Source organism: Schistocerca gregaria, chromosome X, assembly GCF_023897955.1.
Source record: "Schistocerca gregaria isolate iqSchGreg1 chromosome X, iqSchGreg1.2, whole genome shotgun sequence".
Classification (NCBI taxonomy): Eukaryota; Metazoa; Arthropoda; class Insecta; order Orthoptera; family Acrididae; genus Schistocerca; species Schistocerca gregaria.
Window position 1 is genome coordinate 573,231,218 of NC_064931.1, and position 25,845 is coordinate 573,257,062.

The window sequence follows — 25,845 nt, forward strand, 5'->3', positions numbered from 1 at the left end:
AATGAGTTCTCGTGGTGACTCAGGATAACTGTGTGGATTTGTGTCATTGAGTACTCTGGAGGCATGCTGCCACAGAAATTACATTCCTGTTGAGTAGGTCATGGCTATAACGACTGACATGTCATCAGTAGTTTTGGAAACACTACCTCCCCCAGTCATTCCCTGATTTGTTCCAGATTTGGTAAGGAGGGGAGGAATTTATGACAATTCAGTGCAGGCTCCATTTTGGTATCCTCAGTAGTCAGCAGCATGGTGCTGGCGGTGGCATGTAGTCAACTTCCATTGGCCCATAGGAAGGGTGACAGTGGAGTGCTACTGTGCACATCAGCCTGAAGCCATACTAGTGGGTGCTGGAAATGACCAGAACTTACGGTGTGCTTGCAGCAGCAGCTATTGGCTGCAAATAGGAAGTGGCATATGCAAGCAACTACCCTGTATGGCCATTAAATAATAATGCCACAGTTGTAGGATACTGTAGCTTGGGTTAATCAAAACTCATGGCCATTAAATAATAGTGGCATAGTTGTAGGATACTGTAGCTTGGATTCATCCAAGTTAATGATTATGTGTATATGCTCAAAGATAAGTGGCCAAACCATATCTGTGTGACTGGCACTGGATAGGCTCTTATAGCCAGTGCCACAGGAATGCTGTAGTGGATGGTGCTATTGTCCATGTAGGATCTATATCACACTCTTTTTCACCAACTGTTGTGGATCTACATAATTTAGAAACAGAGTCAGTGTTACTTTGTGGCTGTCTTTCACTACAGGTACCCTTTTTTGTCTGCCCTGTAGAGCAGCACATCGTTCACTGTCTCATCATTAAATTTAGGGTTATTATCTGGAACTAAGGTACCATACAGAATCTTAGCTAGTAGTCCTGTATTCTCGGTTATACTCCCAAGTCTTCCAAGCCAGAATGTTTGGATCAGGAAAAGCTTCAAAGCCACCACAATCTACATAACTGCCTCATACAACAGCCAAGGTCAACCAAGTACTACCTCCAAACACAGCTGAGACATCACAGGTAAATTGCATTAGCAGTCCACAGAAGACACATGGACTTTCAATAAACTCCTGCTTATTGAACTGCCCACTATGGTCAATATTTACTGCCTTCAAAGACTTGTACAGAGGAACACTGCGACGCCAACGTCGACAATGATAATGTCAAACAGGCATTGCAGCAGTACGTTAATACAAAGTGATGTTGACAAAGAAAGTGGCTTATCAGGAACCAAGGTACCATACGAAGTCTTAGCTAGTAGTCAAACATGCATGTCAATGTGGAATGTAACATGCCACATGCTGGAGAATGCAGTCCAAACTTTGGCAATAAGGGATGTAGTTAATATATAAAGTACTGATTGATTACAAAAATTCCTTATCTATCTGGAAACAAGCTACTTCGTGCATGTTGAAACTAGTGTCTTAACCTAAAGAAAGCCACAGAAAGGCATCTTTGGTAGGAGACACTAATAGACCACGCCGTTCTGTCCACAAAAATCTTCAAGATATGGGGCTGTAAACTGATGGTCATTAACAAAAACAGTAGTGAAGTGTAAGTCTTTATTACAAAAATTTCCATTGTGGCGGCTGTTGTGGTCTCGGCCGTAGTTGACGACAAGGTCTCCACATAAAGAAATTAATTTGATGCATCACTCACAATGAGTCCTAGTAAATGCTGACAGAATTGAAATTTAGATGTTGTCAGGGTTCTATTCGAACTGACCATTGTCATCATAAAGAGATATGGCATGTCAATGTGGAATGTAACATGCCATGTGCAGTCCGAAACTTTGGCAATAAGGGATGCAGTTAATGGAAATTACTAGCTGATTATAAAAATTCCTTATCTATCTGGAAACAAGCCACTTCGTGTGTGTTGAAACCAGTGTCTGAACCTAAAGAAAGCCACATAAAGGCATCTTTATTAGCACATTGGCTTATGAAGCATTTTTTAATGGTATCTGCAAAGATAATGAGCCACTTGAAGTGAATCTTCTTTTCTGGAAACTGGATTTTGTGGCCAAACAAAGCTATTAATGGCTCCTGATCTAACACCAGTTACAGGTTTTTTTGCATAAATGTTTCTATTTCTTCTTTTTGATTCCACAAATAATTTTGCTGCATTATCGTTAGTGTCTCTGATGCAAAACATCATTGATCTTGCATGACAGAATGCTCCTATGCTGGGCTAGATGCATCTGTTCTTAAAATAACTTGTTATCCCAGAGTTGTATTTGGCTAATCTGCCTTATATTAAGATTGATTTGAGGGCTTGTGATTCTTTCATATAGAGTAAATGACTATTTATCATCAATGGCGATAGTATCTCTTGCTATCAATATTGTTTTGCTTGCAATAATATCGACATTGATTGAACATTACACTATTAGTACTAAAAAAGCTCAGTTGCTGAATTTATTGTGCCTATTTTTGTTTTCTATCATACTCTGCATATATAGAACACAGCATATGATCAGTTACAATGGCGGCACCACAGAGACTGATGGAACAAACAGGTCAATCATTGGCAGAGTTTGCAAACTGAATGGCTAGCCAAAAAGTCCAGAGTGCTACAAGATCATAGTAAGCATGCACAAACAGTCCAGGGAGCAATCTGAATTGAAAACATCAAACGGACAAGATCAGTTACTCTACTGTTAATGTTTCATATTCAAGGCTTCATAGAATAGCAAAATGGGCTAATAGAAATGGAATAAATACATAACCGGGCAATCCCGCATACTCAGCTGGTATTAAGATAAAATTGACCATTGGAGCAAAACAAGATTTGAAGTATTATGACAGATTAAACACATGTTGTAATAAAATTCCATTTTATGATACTACGTTTTTGAATTAGTATTTCTCATTATCTTAGGCTGTTGAGCATTCCTGTTTAAATGCAACATTGCAGCACATAACAAGGAAAAAAATCATTTTTATATGTTCAGCTGGATTTGTGACACAGCACCATTATTAAGAGCCTTTTACCATTATTCATATTTCAAATTGTGAACATAAGTACAGTTAGAAGTTTTAGATTTCTTCAGTGAACATATTAATATTTATCTGTCGCATTGTTATACAACAAACAGTTTAATTTCAGGGAACGCATAATGAATACAACACGATCACGACTTGAGGAAGTCAACATACCTGGACTGATGCCAGATAAATTATACCATTTCCGTGTTGTGGCATATAATGAGCATGGACCTGGTGCAAGTTCAGATATTTTAAGAGTGAAAACTCAAGCTGAAGTGCATGTACCAGGACCTCCCAGGGGCCTAACAGTGATTGCAACGAGTCCTACAAGTCTTCTTGTTCAATGGCAACCACCAGATTTGACAAATGGGCTTGTACAGCACTACAAGATGTTTTACATGCAGGTGCAGTAATATGGAATTCTGAAATAAGCAGTATTGATTGATATTCATTTCAACTTTATGTCCTGTACATACTAGTTTTTCAAAAGAAATAAGTTTGTTCATTTGGACAGATGCTACCATTCCATGCGCAGTATTTCTGCACTTTTATTATATGACTGTGACATGCTACATGTATATAGTGAACTGTTCTTGCCAACCGTGTTCCTAAAAATACATGCTTCATTATTTACCTTTGATTATTTGTTAGTGTTGTCATTATTTGCTTCATAATTGTTTATAAACAAACTTCTTGCCCGTATTCATGTCTGAGAGATGCAATCCCCCACTACAAAAATAATGGTTAAATGCCAAACTGATACTACCTCAGCACCAAATAAGTGTTTTACTAAAGAATTATTTGTTGTGGTATATAAGTATGCAATTAAGTATGCAACTGTTTCATGACCCTGAGCTGTGCCCTAATACTGTGACAGGTTTCATGAAAGTCGATCAACTCAGTGACAGTGGGTAAGCAGTTTACTAGAAATATGTTATGTTCTGCCAGAAGTGTCAAGTAAGATGTCTGACAAAATACACCAGACCAATGCTGCAAATCTGTGTATTTAGCATCATAGGCAGACTAAACCTGTCGGAGATCCAGGGCAACAAAACTAAATGAGACCCTTGATCTGCTTAGAACTTGATCTGTCTGTAGCGTAAAGTTTGTAAAAAATGGTTATATGGTTGTAATGGTTGAGGAAAAAAGGAACTATTTATTATGTGTGTACTCTACATTCTAGTAATTGTAATATATACATATTTAAAGTTATTGGTGAGAAACTTAGAATACAAATCAGCATTTAGCATAACCACCATTAGGTAGAGTGCAAAGAAATAACAAAGAATAGAATAAGCAAAGTACCTTAGATCTTATTTGTCTGGAAGCAAGGCTTGTTCAGTTATAATATGAGTTTACTTTCCTGATCTTAGCACAAGATAGTAATTATTATTGATATTATTATAGTAGATGTTTTGGTGCCTTTATTTTTACAAAAAATCACAATAATGCCTGAAATTTATTTAATTTGAAACTTTTTTTTCAGTTGATTAAATGGACAGATTGTGTAGTTGTTCCAGATTCATTGTAGAGCAAAGATAATTTTTTATTAGTTTCAGTTAAGAGAAACTTTCGCAAAATGTGACTGAGAGACAAATTTTCAAGAATTTTGGATTTGTAAGTGGTGTACAGAGTAATGATTCACTGAAGTCCCATTTAATTATAAACTAAAGGATATCCTGGGCTGCCCACCTAGCAGCATGGTCTACACTCATATTCATTGCATGTAGATACCTATGATGCCTTTTTATTTCTTGCAGCACCTGCTCCTTCTCAAACTCACCATAAATTTCCACCAGATTCTCCAGTGCTACAATTAGAAAGTTTCATGTAAAATAATTTTGTTTAGCAAACAACTGATTATCTTTCTACAGTTTTTAAGTTCCATGGAATGTTTTACAAAACTTCTAACAATTCTGAACACTCACATTGACAAATGCCCTGGCCTTATAATGGGTAGATCGGTACCTAAGTTTATATTTTGCATATATATGGGGCCTCCTACACCTAACTGCCTCTTATTTATTGAACATATTTTAACCTTGTTGTGACTTTTAATGCCTTGCCTGTTGCAAAGACGCTTCTCAGATTTGCCTCCGTGTAGTATTGTGTAACTCGCACAATATTTCATCGATGCAACTGCTCAACATCATCAGGTGGGGGTAGCTGCTGCTGTCACTGCTGCAAGGCGCAACTGATGATAATCACACATCGTCGTCGAAATTTATCGTGCTGAGAGCACGCAATACGCATGCGCAGGAAGACGCTCGTAGTTGGACGAATCGGGCACTCCAAGTGCCACCTGCTGGGAGGCACAGAAAGACCATCCGAGCATGTGTGCTGTGGGCAATGACTGTGTTGCCAGACGCTTCTAAGGTTAAAAGCTGAATTAAATCTCAGTAGTGTGTTGTGTCGCATGATGAATCAGAAGTTCTTGTTTTTCCGGTTTTCATTTAATGGCAGCCAGGCGGCACTTAGTTGAAAACCTGCACCCCTGTTAATAAGATTGTTTGCCAAATGGATATGTGTGGCCTCCTTAACAACACAGTCCCAGACATGTCGCCAGGGGTAAAATTTCAGTCTTTTCGTAAAACATGTGGTGTCCTATGTCCAGACAATGCTCTGTTACTGCAAATATATCAGGTTGCCCCAGGCATGTATGATAATGATATTGAATGCAACATTCTTGCATGGTTTGGCATGTCTGCCCAATATAAGATTTTCCACATTGGTACGGGATTCCATACACGCATCTTTTCCTAAGGTCAAGTTTGTCTTTGACTGAACACAATAAATTTCTCAACTTTGCTGGTGTCCAAAATACTCACATATGTCGTGCCTTTTGTGGATTCTTTCTGTTCTTGAAGACATGTTGCCAAAATCGAGCAAGAACGCTTTTGCAGTTGGTACCTCCGCATCTCCATTTACATCCCTGCTTCAAATTTGCTTTGAACGGAATGCATGGCATATTTGCCTATCAGAATAGCCATTCTGTTGGTACGAGGGTGAGTCAAATGAAAACCTTAAATTTGTAATAACAAATCGAAATTTTGCACTGTTATCCTGTAAGTTGGTAAGCGTGCTATAAACAGTGTGCAGAATGGCCTGTAGGTGACAGAATAGTGCAGATGCACACATAATGTCACAGTATCAGTATAAAGATGGCTGCCCCACTTGCGACTTGCACCAGGGAAGAACAGCGTTCTGTTATTCAATTTTTGCATAGTGAAGGTGTGAAACCTATTGAAATTCATCAACGAATGAAGGCTAATTACGGTGGTGTATGTTTGTCACAGCAGCAAGTCTACGAATGTAGTAGGAAGTTTGCATATGGTGTGACTTCAGTGGAAGGTGATTCTCGTCCAGGTCAGTCACAACGAGTTGTGACTCCACAGAACATTGCAGCAGTTGAAGCCAAAGTGAAGGAAAACCGCCAAGTGAAACTGAATGACATTGCAGCATGTTTACAGATTAGTCATGGGTCAGCACACCACATTGTGCGTGATGTGCTCCAGTTTCACAAAGTGTCTGCAAGATGGGTGCCAGCAGCTGACTCCTGAAATGAGAGAATAATGTGTTGATGCTTGTGAAGAACTTCTTCAGCACTTTGAACGAGAAGGTGATGGCTTCCTTGCAAGAATCATTACTGGGGGCAGAACCTGGGATCACTTCCACCAACTGAAACCGAAGAGAGTGAGCAAGGAATGGCGCCATTCCTCATCACCAAAACCAAAGAAGTTTCGAACAAAACAATCAGCAGGGAAGGTTATGCTGACTCTCTTTTGGGATGAAAAAGGCATCATTTTGGAGCATTACATGCCTAGAGGGACCACTGTCACCAGTGCGTCATACACAGATCTAAAAAATCATCTGTGGCCTGCAATCAAATCAAAGCGACGTGGATTGCTGTCAGCTGGTGTCCTTTTGCAACATGACAATGCAAGGCCCCACATTGCCTGTACAACAGTTGCAACAATCACAGACCTGCATTTTGAGTATCTTCCTCATCCACCATACTCAACAGACCTTGCCCCAAGTGATTTCCATATGTTTGGACCACTCAAAGACGCAATGGGAGGAAAGAAGTTCTGTTCTGATGAAGAGGTACACCACGCGGTGCGTGAGTGGTTGCGCGGACTACCTAAAGAATTTTTTTCTAAAGGAGTTTATGCACTTTGTAAGCGCTGAAGGACTTGCATTGAGTGTGGGGGAGATTATGTTGAAAAGTGATACAGCTTTGTACCACTTCTGCACAATACATAATATTTTAAAAAATATTTAAGGTTTTCATCTGAGTCACCCTCGTATATTGTTCTTAGGTGTTGTAGTTCACCAGGTAGACTCTCAGCATCTGAGATCACATGTGCTCTATGCAGCAGAAAGCGTAATACACTATCATGTTGCACAGGGTGATGACAACTTCCGGCCTGCAAATATAGCTCTGTATGAGTTGATTTGCGATAAACGTTAGGTCCCAGTGTACCATCTGCTTTTCTTCTGACTATGACATCCAGGAATGGTAAAATTCCATCCTTTTCCACTTCCATTGTGAATTGTATATTGGCATGGAGTGAGTTCAGTTGCCAGAGAAACACAGGTAATGTCTCTATTCTGTGGAACCACACCACAAAAAACTACTTCTGGAGGACTTGTTAGAGCTTATCAGCAGCCAGTTTGATAAAGACATAGTGGCATTATATAAATTTGTGCTTACTTCAACTTATTTTGAACAAGTGGATGGTGTTGCCATGGGAAGTCCTCCATCTCCCATGGTGGCCACCTATTTTAAGGAAGACTTTGAGGAGAAAGCACTGCAATCGGCAAGTCTCAAACCTTCCTGCTTCTGGTTGTATGAAGATGATACTTTTGTGGCATGGCCCCATGGGATAGAGACATTACATGTGTTTGCCCGGCATCTGAATTCGCTCCATCACAATATACAATTCACAATGGAAGTGGAAAAGGATGCTGTTTTACCATTCCTGGACATCTTAGTCAGAAGAAAAGCTGACGGTACACTGGGACATAGCATCTATGGCAAAGCAACTCATACGGAGCTATATTTGCAGGCTGCAAGTTGTCATCACCCTGTGTAATGCTTTAGCGTATTACGCTGTTTGGTGTATAGAGCACATGCAGTCCCAGATGCCTAGAGTCTACCTGGTGAGCTACAACACCCAAGAATGGTATTCCAACAGAATGGCTATTCCGATAGGCAGATACGCGATGCATTCCATATTAAGCAAATTTGAAGCAGGGATGTAAATGGAGATGCGGAGGTACCCATTGCAACAGAGTCCGTGCCCTATTTTGGCGGCATGTCTTCAAGAATAAAAAAGAATTCTCGAAAGGCACGGCATTAAGTGTGTTTTTCGGCCACCAGAAAAATTGAGGAATTTATTGTGCTCAGTCAAAGATGACCTTGGCCTTAGAAAAAGTGGCATGTATAAAATCCCATGCCAATATGGAAAATCTTATATTGGGCAGACATGCCAAACCGTGCAAGAACATTGCATCGAACACCATCGTCATACATGCCTGGAGCAACCTGATAAATCTGCAGTAGCAGAGCGTTGTCTGGGCACAGGACACTGTATGTTTTACGAAAAGACTGAAATTTTATCCCCAGCGTCATCTTTCTGGGACTGTGTCATTAAGGTGGCTATGCATATCTGTACGGAGGACAATCTTATCAACAGGGAATCAGGTTTTCAACTAAGCACTGTCTGGAATCCAGCATTGGCTGCCATTAAAGGAAAGCAGGGAAAACAAGAACTTCCGATTCATCATGCAACGCAATGAACTACTGAGATTTAATTCAGCCTTTAATCACAGAAGCATCTGGCAGCATAGTCATTGCCCATAGCACATGCACTCGGATGGCCTTCTTGCGGCTCCGAGCAGGGGGCACTAGGACCACTGCTTTCCTCCCAACTACGAGCACCTTCCTGCGCATGCTTATTGCCTGCTCCTGGAATGATAGATTTTGACTCGCTATTATTGTCAGCTCCACTTTGCGGCAGTGACAGCAGCAGCTACCACCAACTGATGATGTTGAGCAATTGCAGTGATGAAATATTGCACGAGTTATACAATACAATCTGGCAGCAAACCCAAGAAGTGTATTTGCATGTTTTGGCCTTGTTTGGGATTTGATTAAAAATGTTCTGGTCCTGGAGAGAGCTTCTCGAAATTTGGAGGCCCCACAGGACTAGAGGCCTTCAGTGGGCTGCCACCTCTGCCCTGCCTCCCCCTCCCCCTCCCCAACTCCTCACTCTACCCTACCCCACCCTGTGCACCCCTCCCCCTACTTTGCCACTGCTTATCAGATATGTTTGGTAGGGGCGTTTGCCTTCAAAGTAGGATGGATTTAAGTCAACACTGATCTGAATTTCTTTTACTACTGCACAATACCTCTTTCTTTGTTGTTTTATACCTGATGGTGGAGTACTTTAAATTACTAAAGCATTTCCAATGAGTTGTGTGATTTTCATGAAACTTGTCACAGCATAAGTACATAGTTAAAGATCGATAAACATTTCTGCAATACTATGACACTGCAACTATTTCCTTACTATTGTGAACATTTCAAAGGAAATGGATTTCTCATTATGTGTGCCATCTGCTTGGCCTTATATGAGCAAGCTCTCCATTTCTGCTACAGGATATTTGTTCTTTCCTGGTGGTCTAAATTCCTGTCATTGCCATGAGTCAAATTCATATGTCACGAGCATTATTCAAAAGTCATTTTTTCATTTCCTTCATCATGTTCCTTAGAGCCCATCAAGAAGAACTTTCATGTATGTGAAACTGGTCAAGATAATAATTGTTGTTAAAAAAAATTTAAAAAAAACTGCTGGCCATTAAAATCGCAACACTATGAAGAAGCCATATAACAGCCATCAAATTGGCATGAAATATGATGTGTGCTTCAATATGCAACTGCGCATTCGGGAGGACGACGGTTCAACCCCGCGTTCGGCCATCCTGATTTAGGTTTTCCGTGATTTCCCTAAATCGCTCCAGGCAAATCCCGGGATGGTTCCTTTGAAAGGGCACGGCTGACTTCCTTCCCCATCCTTCCCTAATCCGATGGGACCGATGACCTCACTGTCTGGTCTCCTTCCCCAAAGAACCCAACCCAACCCTCAATATGCAACTGACACGTGTTTTAGCATAACCCCAGAAACTAGGCGGTGAGTAATGCCATCTACATTCTGTATGTAAGGAAAGATTGTGCAGTTGGTTTCTCATGCAGAAATCACAGATGAACATTTTTTGTTTCTGAGATTATGAGTCAGGAAGTGGACTTGTTTGTATTAGGAAATATATCCACACGGACAGTGTGACAGTGTGTCATGTATAGTCAACATGGTGGCCATTTTTGTGATTTCCCTTGACACAACAGCCAAAAGAGATGCTCCAACAATGAGCAGGAGTGGCACTTCATCATGTTTTCACTTTAGATCCAGTGTTATGTACAACATCACAGTCGAAATATCTTTGTTTGGAGGCTCTTAAGGAGAACAAATGTTGCCATATTGCATTTGTTATTGTCATGCAGGTTCAACACCTGGTGTGATGGTATTTGGTGGTGTTGGGTGCATTACTCAGTCACGTAGCTCTGTTGTTCACATGGCTGATTGTTTGTACAACAGCTGCTGCATTTCTGGCGTGTTTAGGCTGGAGGTTGTGCCTAATCTTTGAGATATCCATGACAGTATCTTTCAGAAAGACAATGTAAGGGTGCATGTTGCGCAAGTTGTGTTGACATGAATTGATACAGAGAGAGTATGACTGTTGCCCTGGCCAGCACACTCTCCAGATCTCTCACCCACTAACACTAAATAATTCATCTGAATTGGTCTAATACAGCTATATTTTTGTTGCTGCTGGAAACCAATTACTGCTTGGTAGTCCAGTTTATCAGTGGGGTGCGCCCCCACCCCCACCCCTCCCACCCCCAATGTGCTGCAGCACTTCAGCATAGCGATTTCAGTATTTACTAGGATTTCAAACAAACTAACTAACTAACTAACTTTATTTTTTGTGGTGATAGTTAAAAGTCAGACTATCCCTCCTGCACATGGTAAGTGCAAGGTAATGTCCATGACAAAGAAAGAGTATCAAATTGCAGAATTAGTGGAAAACTTGTAGAATACATAACATCATTTAAATATTTTAGGGTTAATACTAAGAAGAGATACAAAATTGGTGAACACATGAAATAAGTAGTATGTAAAAAAATAAAAAAATAAAAAATGGAAGACCTAAATTTGTTAGAAGAGTTCTGGGTATGGGCAGTGCATTTGTAAAGTCCACCAAGGACTTCCCAGTGATTAGCAGAGTGTATCTGTATATTTAGACCACAAGAGCTAAAAAATCTTACTTTTACTATAGGATAATGTGTGAATATATTTATAAGATGATGTATGAAATTTATTGTAATATAATCAGTTATGCTTTCAGGAAGGTTCGGTAGAAGAGCACCACATTGTTACACCAGACTTGCAGTATGAGCTGACTGATCTCAATAAGTTTACCGAGTACAGTGTTTGGGTTGTTGCCGTTAATCAGAATGGCCCAGGGTCAAGTACAGAAGAGAAAACAGCAAGGACATTGTCTGATGTGCCAACAGAGCCACCCCAAAACGTCACACTGGAAGCAAGCAGTTCTACCGTATGTCTCTCTCTCTCTCTCTCTCTCTCTCTCTCTCTCTCTCTCTCTCTCTCTCACCCACTTTTTGATTTCAAAGTTAATTGTTATTTCTGTGAAGAGCAGCTATGTTGTGTGCATTAGCAAGTGAACTGTAAAAGTGTTATAGCTTCACTACTTGTGGTAGCTTTGTCTTGTGTTTTCTGCTCAGTGCTACTAACCAATGCAGTACTACTACTACTACTACTACTACTACTACTAATAATAATAATAATAATAATAATAATAATAATAATAATGCTGTCACTGCCACCATCACAGTGTATGGCTGTTTGTACGGACTCTCATTGGTCTACTCATGAATGATATGGATTGATTTTGTCCAAAATTGTAGTTAGTGGCAGTTTTCCACTGTAAAGCTGTAAAATTCTTGTTGTATTTATTTTACGAAAATGAAATCTGGTATCCAAATACAGTCTGTGCTCTTTCTCAGAATGTACTTCATGACATTGTATGATGTATTTCAAACAATGGAAAAACCAGGATGGAACATAACAATATAAAGAAAAGGAAAGTTGCCACTCGCCATATAGCAGAGATGCTGAGTAACAGATAGACTCAAGAGAACAACTGTCACAAATAAAGCTTTTGGCCAGTAAGGCTTTCATCAAAAATAGATGACTGCTGCCACCTGCCAAGAAATCCCTTTCATGCAGCTTAGCCACCCATTATAATCGCATCTGCAGTGACAAGCAGTCCCTCTCGAAATATACCGAGGGTATCATTAAAGCATTCACAGACTGTAATTATTCTCCAAACCTTGTACAAAGCAAATCTCCCGTGCCTTATCTTTCCAGTCTCCAACCACCTCCCAAAGTGCCACTGTCCAGCCACAGGGGAGTATTCTCCTCGTAACTCAGTACCACCCAGAACTGGAGCAACTGAATTACATCCTCCGCCAGGGTTTCGACTACCTCTTGTCCTGCCCTGAAATGAGAAATGTCCTGCCCACTATCCTTGCCACCCCTCGTACAGTGCTTTTCTGCCCTCCACCGAACCTACACAATATACTCGTCCATCCTTACACAGCCCCTGCTCCCAATCCCTTACATCATGGCTCACACGCCTAGATGCAAGACCTGTCCCGTACATTCTCCTGTCACCACCTACTCCAGTCCGGTCACTGATACCACCTATCTCATCAAAGGCAGGGCTACCTGTGAAACCAGTCATGTGATATACAAGCTAAGCTGCAGTCTATGTGGGCATGACAACCAACAGGCTGTCTGCCCACATGAATGGCCACAGACAAACTGTGGCCAAGTAATAAATGGACCACCCTGTTGCCGAGCATGCTGCCAAACATGACATCCTTCATTTCAATGACTGCTTCACAGCCTGTGCCATATGGATCCTTCCCACCACCATCAGCTTTTCTGAACTGCGCAGGTGCGAACTTTCCCTGCAATATATTCTATGTTCCCATAACCCACCTGGCCACAACTTTTAGTCATTGTCCTCACCCATCCAACCCCTTCCCTATTTCCATTCCAGCACTACACAGCACTCATTCCACCGAGTCGTTTTAGTTCTCTCCTTTTCTGCTACCCCCCCCCCCCCCCCGCCCCCCTCTACCTCTCGCCTGCTCTCTGTGGAACCTGCAGCACTTCACTGTCCGCCACTCCCACCATTCTGTCCCTCCCCCTCTCTGCCCCAGCCTCCACGTTATCCCCACCCAGTCACTACTCCCATCATGCACTGGTGCTGTTGTTTGCTGTGTGGCCTCAGTTGCCTGAGACTGCAGTCGTGTGTGTGTGTGTGTGTGTGTGTGTGTGTGTGGTCTATTTTCGATGAAGGCCTTACTGGCCGAAAGCTTTAAGCTTTATTTGTGACAGTCTTCTTCTTGTGCCTCTCTTCTGCTATATGGCGAGTAGCAACTTTCCTTTTCATAATATTGTATGATATGTTTGTTGTACAACGACGGTTTTGATTACACTAAGATGATAAGATTTTTCTCAGCTGACAGTGCCAGTATCCATAGGCATAGGTGGTTTATGCTTCCCCTCACCCTCCCCTCCCCTCCCTCCCTCCCTCCCATCCTCCTCCTCACCCTTCCCATCCCGCACTCCATGTCACCCACCCTACCCCTATCCTCTCCACTCCCACACTCCAATGCACTCTCCCTACTCCCTCTCCAACGCACTCTCCCTACTCCCTCTCCAACGCTCTCTCCCTATTCCCTCTCCAACGCACTCTCCCTACTCCCTCTCCAATGCACTCTCCCTACTCCCTCTCCAATGCACTCTTCCTACTCCCTCTCCAACGCACTCTCCCTACTCCCTCTCCAATGCACTCTCCCTACTCCCTCTCCAATGCACTCTTCCTACTCCCTCTCCAGCGCACTCTTCCTACTCCCTCTCCAACGCACTCTTCCTACTGCCTCTCCAACGCACTCTTCCTACTCCCTCTCCTGCCCCAACTACACCTCACCCACCGTAGCACTTCCTCCTCTTCCCTACACCTTCCCCCTTTCTCTGCACCTCCTCCTCCCTACCCCTTTCTCCCCCTCCCTCCACCACCTCCTACCTACCCCTTCCCCCTCTTCCTCTCCCTCCACCTCCTCCTCCGTACCCCTTCTCCCTCTTCCTCTCCCTCCACCTCCTCCTCCCTTCCCCTCACACACCACCTCCCAACCCCTTCTCCTCTCCCTCCTACTCCCAACCCCTTCCCCTCTCCCTCCACCTCCCAACCCATACCCTTTCCCCTTACCCTCTCCCCCTGCCTCCCTCTCCCCCTGCCTCCCTCTCCCCCTGCCTCCCTCTCCCCCTCTCCCTCGTTCTTCTCCCCCTGCATCCCACTCCCCCTCAATCCTCTCCCCCTGCATCCCTCTCCCCCTCTCCCTCAATCCTCTCCCCCTGCCTCCCTCTCCCCCTGCCTCCCTCTCCCCCTCTCCCTCAATCCTCTCCCTCAATCCTCTCCCTCAATCCTCTCCCCCTGCCTCCCCCTCTCCCTCAATCCTCTCCCTCAATCCTCTCCCTCTCCCTCAATCCTCTCCACCTGCCTCCCTCTCCCTCAATCCTCTCCCGCTCCCTCAATCCTCTCCACCTGCCTCCCTCAATCCTCTCCCGCTCCCTCAATCCTCTCCACCTGCCTCCCTCAATCCTCTCCCCCTGCCTCCCTCTCTCCCTCTTCCTCAATTCTCTCCCCCTGCCTCCCTCTCTCCCTCTTCCTCAATTCTCTCCCCCTGCCTCCCTCTCTCCCTCTTCCTCAATCCTCTCCCTCTGCCTCCCTCTCTCCCTCTTCCTCAATCCTCTCCCCCTGCCTCCATCTTCCTCAATCCTCTCCCCCTGCCTCCCTCTCTCCCTCTTCCTCAATCCTCTCCCCCTGCCTCCCTCTTCCTCAATCCTCTCCCCCTGCCTCCCCCTCTCCCTCTTCCTCAATCCTCTCCCCCTGCCTCCCTCTCTCCCTCTCCCTCTTCCTCAATCCTCTCCCACTGACTCCCTCTCTCCCTCTCCCTCTCCCTCTTCCTCAATCCTCTCCCACTGACTCCCTCTCTCCCTCTTCCTCAATCCTCTCCCCCTGCCTCCCTCTCTCCGTCTCCCTCAATCCTCTCCCCCTGCCTCCCTCTCTCCGTCTCCCTCAATCCTCTCCCCCTGCCTCCCTCTCTCTGTCTCCCTCAATCCTCTCCCCCTGCCTCCCTCTCTCTGTCTCCCTCAATCCTCTCCCCCTGCCTCCCTCTCTCCCCCTCTCCCTCAATCCTCTCCCCCTGCCTCCCTCTCTCTCCGTCTCCCTCAATCCTCTCCCCCTGCCTCCCTCTCTCTCCGTCTCCCTCAATCCTCTCCCCCTGCCTCCCTATCTCTCCGTCTCCCTCAATCCTCTCCCCCTGCCTCCCTCTCTCTCTGTCTCCCTCAATCCTCTCCCCCTGCCTCCCTCTCCCTCAATGCTCTCCCCCTGCCTCCCTCTCTCCCTCTTCCTCAATCCTCTCCCCCTGCCTCCCTCTCTCCCTCTTCCTCAATCCTCTCCCCCTGCCTCCCTCTCTCCCTCTTCCTCAATCCTCTCTCCCTGCCTCCCTCTTCCTCAATCCTCTCCCCCTGCCTCCCTCTGTCCCTCTCTCCCTCAATCCTCTCCCCCTGCCTCCCTCTGTCCCTCTCTCCCTCAATCCTCTCCCCCTGCCTCCCTCTCTCCCCCTCACCCTCAATCCTCTCCCCCTGCCTCCCTCTCTCCCCCTCTCCCTCAATCCTCTCCCCCGCCTCCCTCTCTCCCCCTGCCTCCCTCTCTCCCTCAATCCTCTCCCCCTGCCTCCCTCTCTCCCTCAATCCTCTCCCCCAATCCTCTCTCCCTGCCTCCCTCTCTCCCTCAATCCTCTCCCCCTGCCTCCTTCTCTCCCCCAATCCTCTCCCCCTGCCTCCCTCTCTCCCCCAATCCTCTCCCCCTGCCTCCCTCTCTCCCCCAATCCTCTCCCCCTGCCTCCCTCTCTCCCCCAATCCTCTCCCCCTGCCTCCCTCTCTCCCCCAATCCTCTCCCCCTGCCTCCCTCTCTCCCCCAATCCTCTCCCCCTGCCTCCCTCTCTCCCCCAATCCTCTCCCCCTGCCTCCCTCTCTCCCCCAATCCTCTCCCCCTGCCTCCCTCTCTCCCTCTTCCTCAATCCTCTCCCCCTGCCTCCCTCTCTCCCTCTTCCTCAATCCTCTCCCCCTGCCTCCCTCTCTCCCTCTTCCTCAATCCTCTCTCCCTGCCTCCCTCTTCCTCAATCCTCTCCCCCTGCCTCCCTCTGTCCCTCTCTCCCTCAATCCTCTCCCCCTGCCTCCCTCTGTCCCTCTCTCCCTCAATCCTCTCCCCCTGCCTCCCTCTCTCCCCCTCACCCTCAATCCTCTCCCCCTGCCTCCCTCTGTCCCTCTCCCTCAATCCTCTCCCCCTGCCTCCCTCTGTCCCTCTCCCTCAATCCTCTCCCCCTGCCTCCCTCTGTCCCTCTCCCTCAATCCTCTCCCCCTGCCTCCCTCAATCCTCTCCCCCTGCCTCCCTCAATCCTTTCCCCCTGCCTCCCTCTCTCCCTCAATCGTCTCCCCCTGCCTCCCCCTCTCCCTCAATCCTCTCCCCCTGCCTCCCTCTCTCCCCCTCTCCCTCAATCCTCTCCCCCTGCCTCCCTCTCTCCCCCTCTCCCTCAATCCTCTCCCCCTGCCTCCCTCTCTCCCCCTCTCCCTCAATCCTCTCCCCCTGCCTCCCTCTCTCCCCCTCTCCCTCAATCCTCTCCCCCTGCCTCCCCCTCTCCCTCAATCCTCTCCCCCTGCCTCCCTCTCTCCCCCTCTCCCTCAATCCTCTCCCCCTGCCTCCTTCTCTCCCCCAATCCTCTCCCCCTGCCTCCCTCTCTCCCCCAATCCTCTCCCCCTGCCTCCCTCTCTCCCCCAATCCTCTCCCCCTGCCTCCCTCTCTCCCCCAATCCTCTCCCCCTGCCTCCCTCTCTCCCCCAATCCTCTCCCCCTGCCTCCCTCTCTCCCCCAATCCTCTCCCCCTGCCTCCCTCTCTCCCTCTTCCTCAATCCTCTCCCCCTGCCTCCCTATCTCTCCGTCTCCCTCAATCCTCTCCCCCTGCCTCCCTATCTCTCCGTCTCCCTCAATCCTCTCCCCCTGCCTCCCTCTCTCTCTGTCTCCCTCAATCCTCTCCCCCTGCCTCCCTCTCCCTCAATCCTCTCCCCCTGCCTCCCTCTCTCCCTCAATCCTCTCCCCCTGCCTCCCTCTCTCCCTCAATCCTCTCCCCCTGCCTCCCTCTCTCCCTCAATCCTCTCCCCCTGCCTCCCTCTCTCCCTCAATCCTCTCCCCCTGCCTCCCTCTCTCCCTCAATCCTCTCCCCCTGCCTCCCTCTCTCCCTCTCCCTCAATCCTCTCCCCCTGCCTCCCTCTCTCCCTCTCCCTCAATCCTCTCCCCCTGCCTCCCTCTCTCCCTCTCCCTCAATCCTCTCCCCCTGCCTCCCTCTCTCCCTCTCCCTCAATCCTCTCCCCCTGCCTCCCTCTCTCCCTCTCCCTCAATCCTCTCCCCCTGCCTCCCTCTCTCCTTCTCCCTCAATCCTCTCCCCCTGCCTCCCTCTCTCCCTCTCCCTCAATCCTCTCCCCCTGCCTCCCTCTCTCCCTCTCCCTCAATCCTCTCCCCCTGCCTCCCTCTCTCCCTCTCCCTCAATCCTCTCCCCCTGCCTCCCTCTCTCCCTCTCCCTCAATCCTCTCCCCCTGCCTCCCTCTCTCCCTCTCCCTCAATCCTCTCCCCCTGCCTCCCTCTCTCCCTCTCCCTCAATCCTCTCCCCCTGCCTCCCTCTCTCCCTCTCCCTCAATCCTCTCCCCCTGCCTCCCTCTCTCCCTCTCCCTCAATCCTCTCCCCCTGCCTCCCTCTCCCCCTCTCCCTCAATCCTCTCCCCCTGCCTCCCTCTCTCCCTCTCCCTCAATCCTCTCCCCCTGCCTCCCTCTCTCCCTCTCCCTCAATCCTCTCCCCCTGCCTCCCTCTCTCCCTCTCCCTCAGTCCTCTCCCCCTGCCTCCCTCTCTCCCTCTCCCTCAGTCCTCTCCCCCTGCCTCCCTCTCTCCCTCTCCCTCAGTCCTCTCCCCCTGCCTCCCTCTCTCCCTCTCCCCTCAGTCCTCTCCCCCTGCCTCCCTCTTTCCCTCTCCCCTCAGTCCTCTCCCCCTGCCTCCCTCTTTCCCTCTCCCCTCAGTCCTCTCCCCCTGCCTCCCTCTTTCCCTCTCCCCTCAGTCCTCTCCCCCTGCCTCCCTCTTTCCCTCTCCCCTCAGTCCTCTCCCCCTGCCTCCCTCTTTCCCTCTCCCCTCAATCATCTCCCCCTGCCTCCCTCTTCCCCCCTCCCTCAATCATCTCCCCCTGCCTCCCTCTTACCCCCTCCCTCAATCAACCCCCCCACCTCCCTCTTCCCCCCTCCCTCAATCAACCCCCCCTGCCTCCCTCTTCCCCCCTCAATCCTCTCCCCCTGCCTCCCTCTTCTCCCCTCAATCCTCTCCCCCTGCCTCCCTCTTCTCCCCTCCCTGAATCCTCTGCCCCTGCATCTCTCTTCTCCCCTCCCTCAATCCTCTGCCCCTGCATCTCTCTTCTCCCCTCCCTCAATCCTCTGCCCCTCCCTCTTCCCTACTGCTTCACCACTGCTCTCCTCCCCCTTCCCTACTGCCTCACCACTGCTCTCCTCCCCCTTCCCTACTGCCTCACCACTGCTCTCCTCCCCCTTCCCTACCCCTTCCCCACCCCTCCCCCTCCACTCCCTCATCCCTCTCCCTCCCCTCCCTCATCCTTCTCCCTCCCCACCCCTTCCTCACTCTTCCCTCTCCTCTCATCCTTCTCCATTTTCCCTTACCCTCCCACCCTCCTCCATCTTCCCTTGCCCTCCCACCGTCCTCCATCTTCCCTCCCCCTCACTCTTTGCTCCCCCTCTGCTTTGTCACTGCCATTGTCATGATATTTCATGGGTAGTGTCTGTTTAACACGTATGAAATGATAGATTGGATAGCAAAACTATAGAAAACAGGACCTCAACACAAAATTTCTTCTGTGAACCAGAATATATATGTCTGTTAATGCTGGGGCATATCGTCCAGTGATGTATTAGTGCGTTAAGGGGGGTAGGACGTCAAACGGGCCGACATGGAATAGGAGAGGCATCACAGGACATTTTAATTTTCAGTGTCTATACTTTTACAAATGAATTCATAAAACTTTGTCAGCATCACCAGGAAGGATTCAGGATTCACACTCATTGCAGTGGAAGTTCGAAAACAACAAAATAAAAAAATTTTACGTGTGTAATTTTATCATTTTTTCACTTACTAATAGCTGCATTTGTTGCTGTAGGTACACTTTTCTTCATAAGTTAGAGAGATTCTTCGATGAATTTTGCACATCACACATACGATACTCACAGGTGTATGAAACTGTAGAATTTATTCAATTTATGAAAAAACAAATGAACTGTTATATTTTAAACTTCATGTTTAGGAAAAACACAAATTTTATAGTTAATTACCTCAATTTTTACCACAGTTTTTAATAGATCAAAAATTCTACAGTTTCATACTCCTTTAAGTATGGTTTGTATGCTGTGCACAATTCATCGAAGAATCTCTCTTACTTATGAAGAAAAGTGTACCTATAGCAACAAATACTGCCATTAGTAAGTGAAAAAAATGATGAAATTTCACATGTAAAAAAAAATTATTTCGTTATGTTTTCAAACTTCAACTACTATGAGTGTGAATTCTGAATCCTTCCTGGTCATGCTGACAAAGTTTTATGAATTTATTTGTAAAAGAATAGACTGGAAATTAAAATGTCCTGTGGTGCCTTTCCTGCTCCAAGTCGGTCCATTTGACGCCCTACCCCCCTTATTGGTTTTTTTTTTTTTTATCGCTGAAGGTGAACATTTTGGATTGAAGAAATGCCTGAAGCTTGATTCTCTATGATCCACTGTGTGTGTTCATATGGTTCACTTTTAAAGTCTACAAAAAAAAATTCAGATGTTTTTACCTATATTTTTATCATTCATAAACCATATTTGCCTAAGTATAAGACTACCCTAAACTTAACACGACGCCCTTTTTTTTTTAAGAGGCCTCTTGAGACAATTTATTTTCAACATAGTCGTACTAATGAAAATTAGTAACTGTTTTATGGATCTAAAGTATGTCACTGAAAAGTTGGCATTATACTTATTCTAAACTTCTGCTATTATTGATTGTTTAGATTTTGATAATAAAAGGAGAAATAAACAAAAAGAAGGTTTACCTCAATTTTTATTTTCACTCCCTGTGTTGCTCACTAGCTCTGTGTTATTGGTAGTTTTAATCGTCGTCTTCATCACTGGTATCACAAACTATCTTCATTTGAAAACCTACTGACATTTCTTCCTGCCTAACACTTCTCCCATAGCCAGGGTTACCACAATATCAGAAAATTGTTTGTTTGCTGAGATGTTATGCTTCACCGCTGGCTGGGCGCAGCTGAGTATGTGCGATGATTACCTACTCTCTCATTCTTACTGCTTCTCTCATTCCCTTCCCTCCACTCACCTTGCAGTCAGTGCTGCCACCACTACTTGCTGCTAGCCTAGTAACTGCCAATGAGGGGCAGGGAGGCATGAGGAGTGGTTTGTTTGGTTCTGATTCTCAGAGATTGTTGACACAGCGGGTGGAGACAACAGTCATGTGTGCTGAGGTGTGTCTGAGTGATTTCATGAATGTGTGTGGGCTCTAGTGTTCTGACCAAGGCTATGGCCAAAAATTTAGTTGTAAGAATGTGATAGTCTTTTTTATGTGCCTGTCTGTGGCTCAGCAATCATGTTTACAGAGAGTTGCTACAGCATAGACACTGAGTCGCAGATAGGCACAACAAAAAGAGTTTCACACTTACAGGTTTCGGTCAATGGCCTTTGTCAACAATTCACACACACACACACACACACACACACACACACACACACACACACACACACACACACACACACACACACGCGCGCGCGCCTATTGTTGACAAAGGCGATTGGCCGAAACCTTTAAGTGTGGAACTCTGTTTGTTGTGCCTATCTGCAACACAGCATCTCTGCTATATGGTGAGTAGCAACTTTCCTTCTCATGATATTGTTACATTCCATCCAGGATTTTCCATTGTTTGATTTTAGACTTTGAGATATATATACCTCTGATCAGGGACTATTATTTGTGTTATTACTGTCTTTAGTGGTGATGCGACAATAAATATACATTGTAAGACTATTTTTGGAGTCGTCACTCTTCATCTTGACATTACTCCACTCGTACTGGATTGCATGTGAGGTTCAGATACACTAAACTGTTTGAACTTTGTTCTTGGTTATGCTACAGATCTGCAATGCTATGCTGGTCTAGAATGTTGTTACTGATTAAGGATCGCCTTGAGTTATTGCTTCCCTGTTGTTGTATTCTGTGCTGTCTGGCATTTGGCTCCATAAAAAGGGAACTGTTCTGCATTCTTTTGTATTGTGTGATGTAGTTGACGATGAGGATTATTGGTTTTACGATGTTTTTCACAGTACTGACTTCATGATTCTTGGGATTTCCTATCTTTTGTGCATTTCAGACTACGGTCCTCACAGTTGCTGAGTGCGAACTCAGCTTCAGGCCCTTTGAACTTTGCATGTGTTCTATCATCCAGCCTGTGACAATTTTTTGTACACTTTTTAGAACTGTGAACATTGATTGTCTGCTAGGACCTTGAATTCCTTAGTGCAGTGGTACGTGGACTGTGAACGTTTCTATAAGAAGTGGAACTTGGTCTTCTATGTTTTGTATGGCAATCAGTACATTTTTGTTTTCCCTTCTTTCCAGTCACCATGTACAAACCACCTGGCAGCTGTTCTGCCACAGCTGATTGGTCAGCAGATGGAAAGACATAAACTTACTGACGAGTTCCTGACTGAGGTACTGATTCAGAGACAGGCAGGCAAACCTTCACCATGGCCCGCTGCTGCACTTCTACTTCAGCAGCTCACCCCCACCCAGCTGTGACCCATCACCAAACATGGACACAACGACTTCAGACACTTTGCATTTTCAATTACACTTTAGAGCTGTGATCTGCCTTCGTTGATTGGCTCGAATAATCTTTTGTAGCCTTTGCCATCAACGAGGACTGTTGCCAACAAGGTCTTGTCCTCTCCTAGTCCGATGCTTTTATCACTTTCTTCTCTCTCTTTGTTGTGGAGTCAACCTTTCTTCCCTCTGTTACATTCCACTTGTGGGACCAGCTCGCTGCTCGTTATGCTGCCCCTGTTATCTCATACTTTGGCATCCCCTTGCTCTTTTGAGACATTGCCTCTCTCCTTTCAGGACTCCCAAGCACCCTTTATGCAAGTTCTGCTGCTGGTTGTGATTGGCTCCATCATGGCCAACTCTACTGCCACTCAGATGCCATGTTAGGTTCCTGCAGTCAATATTCTTTGTCTCAACATTCAATGCCATCATATCATGTCGCATGCAAAATTTAGATACACTATTTTGTTTGGACTTTGCTGTTCATTACACTATGGATCTGCAACACTACTCCGGCCCAGGACATTACTGCTGTCTCGGTATCACCTTGCTTCTATGTTGTTGTATTTTGTGCCATCTGATGTTTGGATCCATAAACAAGTAACTGGTCAGCACTCCTTTGTATTGTGTGCTGCAGTAGGTAATGCATCAAATATAGGTAGCATTGTGTAATAGAGTTGTGAAGCTGGGTTAATACAACAGTGTTGCTTTTGCATGTATCTTAGTAAAGGAAGAAATGAAACAAAACTGAGTGTTCTGTGTTAGCAAAGTTGGCAGGAGAAAATAAGAAACTTTCTGGAAGATGAAATATCTTTGCATTAAACTGAGCTTTACCACTTTATACAAGGGTGTAGGTATAAATACCTTTAAAGCACTATATGACTCTTTCAGTGTCTTTGTAAGGTGCTAAGTCAAATCAGAAACATAGTTTGATAAGCTGTTAAGTTATCCCTTGAGAAATACAGCAACCTATTGCAGCATTTAAGATGCTGACATCAATTGGATGTTAGGTTGTAAACTAATTACCTTGTGTAGCAATAATCATTGCTAAATAGTTTGTGTCTGCATTGAGGGGGGGAGCGTGTTTTCTCTTTCTTTTCTTTTCCTAAATCTGCTGATTTATAGTATTGGAAAGTAGTTGTTTTCTTCTTCTTCTTAGAAAAATCATATAAATACAAGCTGATGGGCTTCCTGCCACATTTGCTAATCAATGTTATGACCTCTCTCTGTTTTACAGAGTGTTATTGTACGATGGGAACCGCCTCCCAGAGAAAGTCAGAATGGAATAATCACAGGTTACAAGTTGAGATATCGTAAAAAAGACCGCAAACGTGGTGACACTGTCACAACACCTGGTGACAGGCGACTCTATGCACTAATAAATCTTGACAGGCGGTCTGTATATCAGGTGCGACTTTGGGCTCTAAATGTAAATGGTTCAAGTCCACCAACTGAGTGGCACACTACTGAGACATTTGAGAATGATCTGGATGAATCACAAGTACCGGACACACCTGTGGGACTCAAAGGTTGGTATCACCACTAAAAATAGATTCAAAGACCTCTCATCATATAGCTCTCATTGTTAGTGAGTGCAAACTAGCTGTATATTACATCATTTTATGTATCTTCTGCTATTTATTAATTCCAGAATGGTTATTAGTATCTTCACATTGTACAAGAGCCATTGTTGCAACTAAATAAAACACTGTATGTATGATTGCTAGACACTTTTCAACTTATTTTATTTTCTGAACATCCATAGGAGCTTGTAATGCATATTTTGCTTCTTGCTACAAGTGTATAAAGGTATCTGATGAAATACTTCTGAATATGTTTATTATTGTTGTTTTTGCTATTGTTAGGTTTAAAATACTTTTTTTTCCACAAGTTCCCCTAGGATTTAATGGTTTATCAAAAAACAGAAGAGTGCACTACAGCAGTTTGCAATGCTGCAGACAGCAAATGCACAGAGTATATCTACATTTTTGAAAATACTGAATGCATGTAATGAAATGTGCTTGCATTTATCAAGAATACTGTGTATGAACTTCATAGAACAACTATGCACAGCTCCTTCGTGGCACATATGTGAGGAAAGGAAAACACAAAATTGTGAATGGAACCAAAAATTGTTTACATCAGAAAGTGTTTTTAATATAACAATAGTGAAAACAAAATCCACTTTATTTTTGTATTCATTAATAGTAAGTGACAGCTCTTAGTCATTGCACAAACTATTGATTTCAATCCTCATGAATTTCACAAGAATTTTCATAGGATTCCACCATCTGTAGATAAAAGCACTATCTACAAACACTCGTGGTTAGATGCATAAGATACCTTATCTCAGTAATCTATATTGTAAACAACTGTGGATATGGAACTTTCTCTGGAGACCTATTTGATTTCATGCTCAGTGATAACTTTTTAAGTTCAGAATGACATTCTTCACTTATTCTACTTTCTCGGAATCTTGTATGCATTACTACTATTAGCTTTTTCTTCCTTATTTTTCTTTCTCTATTCACTGTTATTCTCTCTGCCAATGTTGATGTTCTCAGAAATGAAAATATGGTTTTGTTTTTATAATCTTATTTTGTTCTTGATGCCACTTATAGATTATACTATTATGAAGATTCTCTTCCTTCCTTCCTTCCTTTTCCTCTTTCTTTCTCCAATCTCCCCCCTCTCACTTTGTTTGCATAGCTTTATAGCCTTTAAACCTTTTTATTCAAAGTACACACTGTGTCGCGTATATGTCTCTTATTAGTCATGATGCATACTGGAAATTTGTTAGCTATGCATCTACCTCTTATACAATGTTTGTCTGGAAAGTAACAGAAAGTATTGCTGAGATAGGTTTAATAACTTAAAATTCATCGAAACGAGTAAACAAAAAAGAAAATTCCATTGGAGCCATGTTCAGACTATAGGGCAGCTGTGGCACTGTATTCACACCGATATGGATCAGGTAGGCCACGGCAACAAATGTGGTGTGAGCCGGCATGTTGTTGCTGTGCTGTTTTCACAATGCACAAATCTTCTGCATCACCCAGTCATCTTATACAATCTTACGAACAATTGTTTTTGGCAAGTCAATTAATTCTAACATCAGGTGAACGCTCATTTCACCGTGAGAATTCAGTAACTGGTGCACACGAGTCACATGGTCATCTGTTCACGAAGTTGATGAGTGTCCTATTCTGGCCTTGTCAGTGACCTGCTCCTGACCTCCTCTAAACATTTTGTGCCACTTGTTCGACTGCAGACTGGATAGGCAGTAATCCGCGAAGGCTTCCTTAAACATTCCAGAAGCTACCTGCACCATTTTCTTGAGCTTCACACAAAACTTAATTGCATAGTGTTGCTCTAAAGTTTTCTCCCATCATATGTTTGACAGAACCACTATGTAGAGGTTCACATAAGAAGCCATCCTAACCTTCCAAGAGCATGGAGACAGTTAAGTAACCTACTGCTGGGGACCCCTTGCCCAACAGTTCCAACCACTCTGTGTTGTATAGTCACGTCACCAAAAAAATGCAACATATTACTTTCCGGATGCACCCTGTATCTAACGCATCCAAAACCTTGGGTCTATGTATGCTTCAAGAAAAAGTATTTAATAATTGTGTAAAAAGTGTCTTCTGTAACTG

At 45.0% G+C, this 25,845-nt stretch overlaps 1 protein-coding gene across 2 annotated transcripts in view; it reads left to right on the forward strand.

Moving 5' to 3' along the window:
- The window catches only part of LOC126297775 (neogenin), a 218,378-nt gene that overhangs the window by 81,941 nt on the left and 110,592 nt on the right, over nucleotides 1-25,845 (forward strand). For both annotated transcript variants that reach the window (XM_049988952.1, XM_049988953.1), the window contains exons 10-12: nucleotides 3,118-3,400; nucleotides 11,466-11,675; nucleotides 23,427-23,718. In XM_049988952.1, the coding sequence (XP_049844909.1) occupies nucleotides 3,118-3,400; nucleotides 11,466-11,675; nucleotides 23,427-23,718 (785 nt within the window). The remainder of the gene's footprint in view (nucleotides 1-3,117; nucleotides 3,401-11,465; nucleotides 11,676-23,426; nucleotides 23,719-25,845) is intronic.